General features: G+C 29.6%; 1 protein-coding gene across 3 annotated transcripts; it reads right to left on the reverse strand.

Moving 5' to 3' along the window:
• Positions 1–1799: 1799 nt before the first annotated feature.
• On the reverse strand, positions 1800–9625 carry LOC126837475 (cytoplasmic protein NCK2). Of its 3 annotated transcripts, none has more exons than XM_050571406.1 (8): positions 9147–9625; positions 6809–7022; positions 6316–6526; positions 5324–5572; positions 4963–5254; positions 4692–4886; positions 4391–4606; positions 1800–3938 (listed from the first exon to the last, which is right to left on the reverse strand). In XM_050571406.1, exons 2-7 carry the CDS (start codon positions 6930–6932, stop codon positions 4394–4396), a joined length of 1284 nt encoding a protein of 427 aa, XP_050427363.1. In that variant the 5' UTR covers positions 6933–7022; positions 9147–9625; the 3' UTR covers positions 1800–3938; positions 4391–4393. The 3 variants fall into 3 exon arrangements, with proteins under 3 accessions (XP_050427363.1, XP_050427351.1, XP_050427357.1); XM_050571394.1 differs by having other exon boundaries at positions 1801–3941; XM_050571400.1 differs by lacking the exon at positions 9147–9625 and adding an exon at positions 7973–8063 and having other exon boundaries at positions 1801–3941.
• Positions 9626–13572: the final 3947 nt, after the last annotated feature.

Below are 13572 nucleotides of genomic sequence, written 5' to 3' on the forward strand. Positions count from 1 at the left end.
ATTTAGACGTACATAGATGTAGTAATAATTATTTGTGTAAGCTTAACATTTTATCGGCTTAGATTACCTTAAAACAATTTTTAAAAAAACACTAGTCCCAAAAAATTCCCAAAATATATTTTTCTTTGTACTTTGGTTTTGAGATTTAATAAAGTAGACAACTTTCTGGAATATAGTACCTATCAAATATAAGTCTTCTAAAACAAAAAATACTAAAAAAATGTAAGTATACAAATATTACTCAACACAAATATATTATTAACAACCGTAGCTGTAATCTTTATACACATTTGGCCGAACAGATTTTACACAGGTCCAATATGCACAAAGGTCAAATTACAACAATAGAATTTAATACTAACGCCATTGTCTTTTTGTGCACTGTACACCGTTCGATTATTATTAATTCAAGTGTGAAGGCATTTATAAATTCCAACGGTCAAATAAATATTTTACCCGAACCGGATATTCGAAAAATAAACATATTTTGTATAGATTTGATGATTAACCATTTAATTTCAAATGTTCATTCTTAAATTATTTATATATATTTACCTAATAATACTTTTGTAACTTTTAAAGTTAGATAAGCACCAAAAATATGTGTAAATCAAATGCTAAACAGTAAACTCATAAGATCTCAATTTATCTACAAAGTTAAATGATAAATTGTCAATAAATAAAAAAAAAAAAAGGAAAGGTTGAAACTTCACAGGCAATTTAGAAAAACTTGAGTAAAACACTTGGTGGTTATAATATATATATAATATTATCAACAGTTAAGAATAGTGCTAAAGTATTTTTCAAAAATCTTAACCACAAAAAATAATACACAATTTTTATCGGTTAAGATTTTCTAAAATATTTTAGTATTTTATACCCAACTCACAGAAAATATTTGCATTAAATAGAATTCCGTTTAATAAATTAAAAAAAAAAATAGCAAAATATAGCTGTTTCAGGTTAGCATAAATGTCGGCTTTATGATTTCTAGTTTACAAAAGTCAAACACGAAAATGTACAAATAATCAAATTACATTCTAAAGGAGATATTGTTCAACTGGTAAACGTTCCATAAGAAAATTTATATTTAAATATAGAATAGTCAAGTACACAAGGGTCATGTACTTGTTGTGTACTAAAATTTGGTCTACACAAAATTTAGATATCATACATATTTTTAAAAAGATAATTAATTATGAAATAAAAAAAGAATTACTATTATAATACAGACAGAAGTAATAAAAAAACAGTGCAATTCTAATAAAATTGCAGAAAATAATTAACCAGCTACATTTTTTAACCGTTTACAAACTGAACATTATTTCATTTGAACGTGGTTTGTATATTTTGTACATAATAAATGCCTCCTTTAAAAACAGACACAAACGGCATTATATCTAATAGTTATTTAATTAGTTCTCTTTGAAATACTTTTTAGGGGTGTTTAAGTATTAAAAAAAAAGCTATCTGTATTTCTGTTTTAAATTATAATTTTCAAACACAGATTTTTTTCAAATGTTTTATATGAAGTGTGTAAAAAGTATTGTAATAAAATTTCAAATTCAATACAAAAACAAAAGAATGTAATATTGTTGTGTAGCCGTACCATTTATAACGTATTTACGACTATTCGTAACAACAACTCAAAACACTCTTTATTTTTTAAAAACAAATGTTGTGGTCGAGTAATCTTTCCAAATTATTTTTTCAATATATATATAAAAAAAAGGATTAGGTATGCAAGACAAAGGAAATGGTTTAGTAAACGCAGTTAAAATAATTAATTATTGTACTAATATTATATTATGTATTATTATCTTATACATATCGGTCAGAATATACTTTGACAGAAAACAATACTTATCCGTTACTTGCTGGGTTTTACTTTGCACAATAGGTTGTCGTAAGTATACAAAAAAATTCTTAAAATATTCTGATATTAGGTCATGGTGTGTAATTCTATAAATATACATATATGTATATACTCTATAAATATATATACACATATAAAGAGAAGTACAATTTTTTTTTATAATTTAGTTCACAAAAAAAAAAAATTTGTTCATTAAACAAATACTTATATAAAAATTATAAAGAAAACGTTATACAATTGTTTACTTACAGCTAACGAATTAAACGCGTACAAAAAAATGTTAATCCTAAAGTTAATTTTATCGATCCTTTTACAAAAAAAAAACAACATCTGTACGGGTCAAGAATACGTCGGGTCGATATTCGAATACACAAACTGTACACTTTTTTTTTATTAAATAATTATATTATAAACATAGGACGAACGAGAACGATACTTGGGCGTTTTTCGTTCTCGACAAATGTGTATACGCACATAATATATGGAAAGACGATGAAAAATAACAAAAAAAAAATGTTATGATAATAATGAAACCTACAAATGATAATGTTACGTTGTCGGAGAGGGTGGGGTAACATAATAATATTAAAAATGTTGACGTTAACCAAGGTGGAAAAAAATAACTCCGACGTTTCTTCAACGCGGTAAGACGGTTCTTTAATTCTCCTACAAGACGTCAGAAATTGACGCAATCGTTTTTTACAGCGAGTCAGTGTCGGATCGTCAAGAAAACACTACTTTTGACAGCATTCGTACAATTATTATGAGATCTGCGACGTAGCAACTAATATACTGGACTACGTTTGTACAGAGTAAGTATAGCTATTGTATTGCGTAAAATTATACCTTAGACGACGTTACTACTAACAGAGGTGATGTACATTGGTTTGCGTATATTATAAATTATAACAAAATGTGGTTATTAAATTATATTATTTAAAGCCATTTACATACAACACGAGTGTGTTTTAAAAATTATGACTAGTAATTAATAGTTTATTTTTTTTTTCGTTATAAAGTTACGTTTAATAATATTATAGAATAATAGTGATAATAATAATAATAATAATAGCCGAACAACTGCTACAAAGATTATTACTTTAGGTTTACATTAGTTTAAAAATCAAATGAGAATAATATAATTAGAAATATGTTATCGTAGAAAAAAAAAAACCTCAAAACCCGTTTTAATATTTTGATAAATATTATATTACTATTATTTTTTTACAAAGCTAATGAACGAAACATATTATGATATAATATTTAAACTCGAGTAGAACGCGACGACACCTGATGTAGCTGTCAATTATTTAACACAAAATTATTTACAAAAAAAAAATATATATATATAATACACAGTACACCACGATATAACCGTGAGATAATAATATTCGTATTTTGATCCTTACAAAAGTATTTAATTTTACAAAAGTCAAAGTAAAAAAAAAAAAAAAATATATAAATATATATATATCAATACAAATCCGTTTTATCACATTTTCACAGCAGATTATGAATAGAAATAAGAGCAAGGCAACAAGTTGTTTGAGGATAATTTATTTAGAAAAAAAAAAAAAATGATTGTAATAAATTAAAATACGGGTTTTTCTATCGGATGTGTTTAGTTTGCTCATCGACACACGTACAAACGTCGTAAGATGACTAAAAGAAATACTTAGAGAGTTATAGTTAATGACAGGACCAATAAGAATAAATTGTACACGACACGACCAATGAAAGAAAACACAAATGATATATTGTCGACAACGACACGCTACGTCGCAAAGAAGTTAATAATTACAAAATATATAATCGATAAAGACGAAAGAAAAGAAAGGCCTTTTATTCTCGACTATAACATTTACCTACATGACTAGTCTATTAAATGATACTAAGGAAAAAAAAAACTGGATAATTAATACATCTTAACATGACAATATTCATATTAATACCTGGATTTTTTTGTTTTTTTTTATCTTAATAATAAGCGTTGCTCGATTGAAAATTGATTGTTTTCCAAATATTGCTCCGCATCACCACAATATTATATCAGTCGTTAGTTCTTCTGACGTTCAAAAACAAATCAAAAAAGACAAAAACGACAATTAAAATAAAATTTTAGTTATTTTGGTTATTTTGTTAAACACAATAACATGGCTTGATCGTTAACAGAACTCGAGGAGATCAAAATATCAAAAGCAAGTGCAAGTTTATTTAGTTCTAAGCAAATTCTTTAAGTAAAACATTTTTTAAATTGTTTATTCGATCGTTGATTTCTAACAGTCCAATGTTATGAAGCCGGCTTAATTTAAAAAAAAGGTTGCAAGTACATTTACCACCTTAACGGATTAACTGAACAAGTGTAAAGGAAAATGTCTATTTATATTTTAAGCGAGCAATTCAGCTTCTTACGTAGATCGTTTCTTCCTGACAATATCAGAAATTTAACGTTCTCTGACGCGTGTAAGCTATCGAAATAAATGAAAACAATAATAAAACGAAATATCATATTACATTTTAAGACGAAGTTGCCGCTCGAGGAAGCGGCCTCACCAAAAACAATTTTTCTCCTTGCTTGTTGGTATAAATCGGAGCCCTCTGATAGTGGTCGACGAGTTGATCTAAGGTATGGAATTTACGTTGGCCGATACAGTACAGTGCGCCTTCGACGTGAACTCTGAAATGCTTGTTTCGGCCGGGCGCTTTCAACGACACGGAATAGTCTCCGACCTATTGTTAATCGATAGTAAAAATTAATAAAAAAATATATTACAATAAAAAACATAATGGAAACAAGCTGCCCGAAAAACATTACGTTAGTTTCGCTGTCTCGGACCAAGAAATCTCCATCCTGGCCGCCGTTGTTCATTATCGTATCGCACTGGGACCGCGTTATCGTGCCGTAATACCACGGTTTTCCGACCAAGTGAGGTTTGTCCATGGCTTTGGCACCACAGGCAGGAACAGCGGCTACTTGACTCAACGGCTGAGCTAGGTACTCGCTGAGTTCCTAAGTGTGAAACATTTTTTTTAGTGATGTCGATATGTCGATCAAACGACAATTGTCAAAAGCTAAAAGTCATTACTTGCAAATAGTTTTTTGGTACTAAACCGACTTGGCCTTGTCCGTTTCTGGCTCGGTACCATTCGGGATCAGCAGCGGGTCTCTCGAGTATTTCCAGACGGTCGCCTTTTTCAAAACTCAGTTCTTGATCGGTCGTGCCGGTGAATGGGTACAATGCGACCACAATGTCTAACACGTTCTCGGCCATGGCGTACGTATGAAGTCCCTGATCGTCGGCATTGTTGTCTTCCTCTTGGGTGGTGTAATTGCTCGGAAACCATCCCGCCATACATCCGCTTTGACCTCTCCACCAGCTAAATAACATAAGGCATATTTATATAATAATAATAATACAAATTAAAAAAAAAAAATTAAACGCTTACCCGTCGTTGCTCTTTTCGAGTATCAATATTCGCGTTCCTTTGATTAGAGACAATTCGTCAGGTTGCTGAGCTTGGTAATTGTACTTGACCAAAGCGGTGCCGATAGCTTCGGAAGGATCAGCTGGAAGACGTCTCGCCATCGTTGGAGATTCGCTAATGGTACGCCCGTTGTTGTGGTAGGAATTGGGCGGTAACGTTTTGCTACCGTTGCTCGAATTGCTACCGCTCTTTTTTACTTTCTTTTTTATACTGAAAATTATAAATTGTAAATTGTAAATAAATGTGATTTTTGATTGCATGATAATATTGAAAATATTTACTACATAATAATCGAATATTTAAGTACCATTTTGTAAACATCAATATGTTTAAAGACATTGAATTTCAGGGGGAAGTAATGAAAACACTTACATTTTTTTTTGCCATAATATGGTTTTTAAAAAAATTAGTTAAATGACTTAATTTTTTAAGTTAAATTTAATTTTTCAATTGACTTTTTTTTTCTTATAAAATAACCAATCCGCTAACAAGTAAATTAATACTTAGAATGTGATATTTTTTTACATACGAAACTGGTCATTTGTTTTTAAAAATCAATAATGTTTATATTTTTACATTTTTTATAAATACTTTTTTTTTTTTGCATTTTTAGCAATTGTATAGCATATTGAGAGGTTTTTGACTGCATATATATGCAGTCAATAATATGTATTGCATATTTCAGTATACATTAATACCAACTTACATTTGATCGTACCTGAGGAGATTAATTTAAAGCCATTTTTTTTGTTTCGTTGTTTAAAAAAAAAAAAATATTCTATTACTACGATGACACTTTTATTGTAGGTATTTCATCGAAGATGATAAGTATAATTAATTAGGCACAAAAACATATGAAAAATCACAGTTGAGATTGCTAAAATTTATTTTTAGTATTAATTTTTCAAAAAAAAATTGACTGTTTGACTAAAAAACTGTCACATAGACTTTACCTGTCGAACAATGAAGGTTTTTCTTTTTTTACGTAGTTACTCGGCACATATCCAGAAAACCCACGAGCGTTCTGCACTCTCCACCAATGTTTTGAATCGTCCAAAAGTAAGTAGCGCTCATTCTTCCTCAATTCTAGTTCTTGAGCGCTTTGAGCAACATAATCATACTTGGCTACTACATAACAGTTATCTTCTTGATTCGACTTGTTACCTACAAATCAACGTTAAGTAGAAAGAAACACTTAAAATGTAATAACTATAATATTATGTTACGTACACATATTATTATAAATCAAAGGAATATAATTGACAAATTATATATTTTTTTCCATCTAGCAGCAAATAGTGACAATTTACTGAAAATGACTAAAAATTAATGACTAGGCTCGATTTGAAAATATATTCTAGTCATTAATCGCTTGTCTTTTCGTTTTTAAAACCAAATTTCAATACGATTTGAGTAATAATCAACACGCTTCTTAATTGTAGTTACCTGGTCTCATGGCTGACATATGATGATGATGAGGTGTGTGAGGAGGAGGACGTATGCCGTTTGCGGGTTTTCCCTGCCACGTGGCCGACTCTCGATCAGCGGCTATTGATCTGGCTTCCAACATGGCTGAAGTGAAATATTCAAACTCAAAACGTTTTTACTTTTGAAGCAATTTTTTTTTTGTCGCCGTTCTTCAAAATTTCATAATCATAATCTAGGGAAAAATCAAATTGTAAAATCAATGGTTTATTTTAATTTATACAAATAAAATGAAGGGGAAATTTTTTATTAAACGTAGTCGTCTATTTTGAATAATTAATATTTCATTAATAACAAAGTTAAATTAAATATAAGCTACAGTTTGTGATGACATTTTTTAATCCTTTTTTAACAATGACAAAAATATATTACGATCCATTGACCGTGCTTAGTTATTTGTTCCAATCAACTGCACAATTGTGGCGTGACGTAATTATGCTACATTCCACGACCGTTCCAAATTAACATCCGCCAATATTTTAATCAATCAACCATTTTTAGAACACAAACCAGACTTATCATTTAACGACGTTAAATGGTTTCACCTTAACATACTTAACGCAAATTTAAATAAATTTTCAGTCAATGAAAATTACATTGAAGAATGAAAATTTAATATACAATCAAATCAACATCCAAATAAATGTTTTATACCATTTTTACAACATTATTATTTATATATTTATTTAATATTAATAAATAGTTTATGTGTTTGTTTTAGCTCATTTTTTCAGATTGTTAAATAGTTGAAATTGAAGTTTTTTTTTTTTTTAACAATATTATACTAGTTTATTTTTACTGTTTACAAATGATGGTAGTAATAATAATATATAACTTATTATTAACCAACAGAAATTATAGATCTTTTTTAATCGTTGATACTGAAATTTTGTTTTCCTTGTTGGTTGTTTTTATAAGAAATATTAATACAGCGATATGTTAGAAATACGACAGAGACCAAATTAAGTGTGTTATATTTTTAGATATTTGTTCAAGATCGTTTCGAATGTTGTTGAATAAGATTTCTTTTATAATTATTTGTTTTCGACACCATACAGATCGCTATCTCTATATCAAGGTCAAACAATTTTATGAAATAAGCAGAAAAAAACAGTATTATCTTACCGAAGTTACATTCAACAGTGTAGTGTTGCCTAAAAAAAATGTATTGTACATAATATGTATTTTTTTAAAAATAATTTTTATAAATCGATTTAAACATTTTAATAATAGCATATCAAGGTAATGGAAAAACATAATATTTTCTATCTAGATCAGGTAGGTTAAGTTAGATAACTATACGGATTATCAGTTTGTAATCATTCTTTTTATAAGTCTTGTTTGATTTTAATACTAGTCAATTCATCGTCATAACGGTTCATATATATACACATAATACTATTATCACAGTATTGTTTTTTTTTTTAATCACGCATATCATTGATAATAATTTAATAATAATATTATAAAACACATGAAGTCTTTACATAAAACAGATTACCCATTCACAACAATATTGTAGACAACATCAAAGAATTATTATTACGATAAATAAAATACACTCAAGTAATCAAAAACCATTTACGTGACTTGTTTAAGACTTTTTTTAAGAATAAAGTGCCATCAACAAGGTATTAAAATTAAAAAATAAATAAGTATCAACTTATTAAGACTAGAAGTGTTTTATTACTATTAATTATGATCAAGATAATAATATACTGAAAAGTATGCAATTATTTAACAAATATTTTGTTTGAATAATAATGATAATATGAACTATGAAGAGAATAGAGATGTAATAGAAAATATAAACTTGTTTAAATATAAAATAATTATTTTCTCCTATTTTTACTTTCTTTCTCAAAAGTTGCAGATAAAATTCAACAGTGAAATCATTCAGTTTTGGTTAATAAAAAATAGAAGCCAAAACATATTTTATTATGTAATGTTTTTACAGTAAGCTAACGTTAAACCCGGAAAAATAATATCGTTAAGGCTAAGAGCAAGTATACCCACATTGATTTGTTTACTTAGTGAACAACGTAGCGTGACGGCAATGACGACAACTCTTGCAATGCATATTAAATAAAAAAATTGTCATATAAAGCCAAGGCTTGTGTTTGACAGCCTAACACAGACCTTACGATGTCTTTGACGTCGTCGCAGCCCTACACGCTACGGTCGTAATCTAAACAGGGTAGGTCTTGCGACGTCGTCGTACCTTTCCGGAAGGACCGCAAAAGCTACGACGGGCACGATCGATCGAGCGGCGGTAATGTAATGTTGTCGTTTCTCTTACCGGCTGATGTACGTTAGCACTTGGACTTCATGGTCGGAGTCCTGCGGGATGTTTTTTATTTTTTTTTTGTGAACTTTTTCACTGTGAAGTTTCTCGTTTCCAATTATTGTTGACCTCAAGTGGTATCGCCAAACACCTCGTCGACGCGTTTGGTCTAACGCATATTAGTTATTACTATCGGAACACGCGACGGCCGTGAAAAACCACAAAAATGCGATTACACGTCGCAAAACAATATCGTTATATGGACAAGCAAAACAAAACAAAACTCGCGAGCGTTCGCACCGAACTAACCCGACAGTGTGTGTGTGTGTTTATGTGTGTACGCGCAAATCGAATCGAGTTATGAGTAATCAACGCATAATATTATTATTGTGTATGTGCGGACCACCGAACAACAATCGGCGGAGTCAGTGGCCAAAACACGCCCAGCCTAGCGGAGAAGCGTCTGGCGAAACGGCGGCGGCAATGTCCGTGCAATGTCGATTGTCGATTATAGGTACGGCGGCCGCTTTCTCGCTTTCTCGTCGCGTCTCACTCTTGCCAACGTCTCGCTTGCCGCGGCTGTCTCCCTCTCTCGCGTCCTCACCGTGTGTGTCACTCGCGACAGTGCCGCCATCCGACGGCCGGCCGCCGTACCGCGTCAGCCGCGGGGCGCGACGCCACGGCTCGTTATCATCACAAAGTGACGTGATCGCGACGTCCCGTAATTTGCTAATCGGTAATTACCATGTGTTATAATAATTCATTAACGGGCAATCGATTGACACGTTAAATGCCGTTTGGGGGTAATATGTGCTGGAAAAAAAAAAACGTTTTTTTAAACTTCGATTTAAGTGTTTTTTTATTCCCACGATATCTCTTAAACCGATTTCTTCGTGTAACAAGTCAATTCAGATCAGTGCCTACCCCAAAAGTACTTCTTTATAAAGCGAAAAATTGAAAAAATGTGCACCCCCCTCCTGCCCGCCATAAAAATGGAGAAAAGCGCTACTTTTTTCCTATTTCGCTTTTGTAGTTTTAAGATTGGTTTGGAAACGATAAGACTAAAAAAAAGTCCCAATACAGTCTGCTTGGGTACAATTTTTTCGAAAATCTGTAGTCCTACGTTTTTGTTTTGTTTGGGAAAAACTAAAATCTCAATTGATAACAAGTTTTTATAGAATTTAATATTGTTACCTGTTGTTTTATAAAGATGTTTGTTGGTAATTTCAATTTTTTTTTCATATATACAAGGACCAATAGTAGTCAATTTAACGTTTCTTTTACGTTTCTCGTTTGAATAATAGTAATTTTGCTAACCTAAGTAAACTTGGCTAATAATCATTGTTATTGAAGCCTTTCATAAATAAAAAAAATACTAATTTTAATGCACTTTTAGTTTTCAACTGACCAATCATTCAGCTTAAAATGTTCAGTAGATATTATCTCAACTCAGAATTTCTATGAAGCTACTTTGCTAACTTCGTCTATAGGTGCTGATTTAGTCTGGGCTGGTTCGGAGTGTGCTTGGTTTTTGTATTATTATTTTGATAATATAAGTATAAATATATTTATATAGGTACATTTGTTTTATGCTTTATTAGCCTTTAATGAATACGAAATATATACATTTTTAATGTATAATAATTTATAATTATTATGCAGGTATTTTTTATAAATAGTTTTATTTATTGAGGAAATCCAATAACAAAATATGGAAATAATCTGTTTTTACTTAAGAGGTTTTAATGAAAAATACTAGGAAAATTTAAAAACCAGACAAAACATCACATGTGAGAATGCAAATTCTAAAGTCTAAATCAAAAAGAAAGATTAAAATAATCTAAATCTGGTTGGTAACAGTATCTAAATTGTAGTGCATAATACAAGCACACCCACAGAGAAGACAAAATCAGTTGGCCTAAAAATAAACCAAGAAAAAACTAAACCGATGGAGCTGCAAGTGATAGGTCCATAGGTGATAGGTTTAAAATAGAGAAATACACGCCCTAAAAATTCCAAAACCGAGGAATGATGAGTTGGACATTTTTCCGATAATTTTTAACATTATATTTCTTAAGTTAATATATTATAAAGTATAAACTATATAATGAATATTGTAATTTATAACAGGGTGTAATCAACTCGTTTTGCCTCCAATATTTAATAATTGCCTGCATCTCCTAAATTCTAACAATTAATTTTAATTACCATACTTATTAATAAAACATCTTTCTAATCACGAACCAAGGCGAAGAAAATATAAAATAAATTGATTAGGTAAACATTTTTAATAAACAAAAATTTTATAAAAAATTGAATTGAAAATTGAACACTGTTAGGTAAATGCCAAGGCGTTTTTATAACCGCGAATTTATAACCGTAGTTACCATAATTTTGTTAAAAAGTGAAAACGAACAACGATTCTAATTTTCTTTTTAGTTTCAAATAACTAGTCATTTAATTTTCCAATCGTTTGTATAAATTGTAGCCTGACAATATATATTTTATGATTCATTCCGGAAATGAAAAGGTAATGTACCTATTTAAACTGGTTATATATTATTATTATTATTATATTATTCAAACACTATGTTATCGTCGTGGTTGATTTTCTTCGCCGCCTTTTTCCCCTATCGGAAATTGTTTCCATCTTATGTACGTTATTTTATTATAATTTTATACTAATAAGTTGGCTTCTTCGCTATTGACAAATTAAATTATGGTAGGTATTATTTGAAATCATATCGTTTCCTGTTTTTCTCTCCGACATTTTAAACGCGCTTTTACTATAATAACGGCAGAATTAATAGAGAACCTTCGAATTTAGCCATAACACCTAGGTATAACACAATATCTAAAATGGGATTTAATAAATAGAATTATAATATTCCTATATATTTATACAATTGTATTTTGTATTTATACCTTACAAGTATACTTATTTATACTTGTGTAATTATGATAAGTAGGAGAATAGGCACTTGCTTGTAGTTTGGTTTTTATAATATTTTATTTTCTTTACTAAAAGTATTATTTTACCGACTAAATAGTCAAACATTAGCCAAAATATTAAAATTTTGCTGGTCGATTTTAGTGTGTAGGTTTTTTTTTTATAATCCAAAACAAATACATTAAAGTTTTTGCAAGAGTTTTATGAACTTCTTACATTTCAACACAATCGCCATTGTCATGTTTTATTATCTATTTTATATATTATCATATTAGTGATGAAAACGCGTAAAGGACGTTTTTGAATGTAGAGAGAACAAAACAAAATTGTATACAAAAATTGCAATCGCTTATTATTTTATTTTATCCAAAATAACTTCAAAATTTTAATTATAACAAAATATATTGAATATTAGATATGTGTTTTTTAATATAAATATTTCTCTAATTTTGAAATACGTCATGGAACGTGTTAGGAGTCAAAATCGAATTGTTGTACCTACATAGTATTTTAACTCAAGGGCAAATTATGATCTATCATTACTTAGCTTAAAATTGAAATTTAAATATTAATAATAAATACTTGCGTATAAATTATAAAAGGACCCCGACAAATTTTAAATGTTTGAAGTTTAAACTTTGAAACCATAAAATCGAATAAAATTACATCGGTATAAAATTATATTAAAATAATCCCAAAACATGTTGAAACCTTAAATCCAATCAGTTTTTAACCCAAAAACACATCTAAAAAAAAATAAAAAATATAGTTTTGTCTGACTGATTTTAGATATAAATAACCGCACTTCCTAATCTGTTATTTATAAACTAGTTTATAAATAATTAGTAGGCATAGTCCATAATATAGAGACCATGCTGTTTTAATGAATGTAAAAACTTGACTGGATTTATTTTATAGTAAAAGTTATCTTAAAATTATTCTTATTATGATTTCTTATTAGCTTATATCTCGTCTAAGTCGAATATTTTAATTAGATATCTAAATTACCTTGTAGGTATCTTTTCCTTAATGACTATTTAATTATGCACGGCTAATTTTGTTCCTAACTCAATTGAATTTACCAAAACAATAATCCAACCGGACAGCAATTTTGAGTTTATGAAAATGTATCATCATTCGCCATAATATTCGTTTGAATCCAAAACCATATCTGTTAAGCGATTTCTGATTAGTCTTTAGATTTTCGCTATCAACCCGCGCGTGACCGCTAAACTCAATTATAATTTCGATTCACTGTTTCCTGCTAGGTTTACACATTTTTACATAGCCTATTATACTCAGCAGACATAAAGAAACTGCATAAGTAGGTACCTAGCAGCGACGGAGAAACTCAACAGCTGTTAGGTATATCTACTTTTTAGAAGGCAACACAGTGCGGTAATAATATACTATTGTTTTGTTCGATACTACATATCAAAATAAAAAAAACACCTTATAGCTAAATTTGTCCATAGACACAAAATGTATAAT

The sequence above is a fragment of the Adelges cooleyi genome, unplaced genomic scaffold (genome assembly GCF_023614345.1).
Source record: "Adelges cooleyi isolate 19-005CV unplaced genomic scaffold, UGA_ACOO_1.1 ACOO_flye_CR_arks_rails_tigmint_CR_PRNA_106, whole genome shotgun sequence".
Lineage (NCBI taxonomy): Eukaryota > Metazoa > Arthropoda > Insecta > Hemiptera > Adelgidae > Adelges > Adelges cooleyi.

Bases quoted from the DNA above. Each gene is read 5' to 3' on its own strand.
- LOC126837475 (XM_050571406.1), bottom strand. From the start codon at position 6,932: ATGTTGGAAGCCAGATCAATAGCCGCTGATCGAGAGTCGGCCACGTGG. The intron at 6,527-6,808 runs GTAACTACAATT...GTTGATTTGTAG, and splicing joins TATGTCAGCCATGAGACCAG to GTAACAAGTCGAATCAAGAA. The intron at 4,607-4,691 runs GTAATGTTTTTC...GATTAACAATAG, and splicing joins TCCGAGACAGCGAAACTAAC to GTCGGAGACTATTCCGTGTC.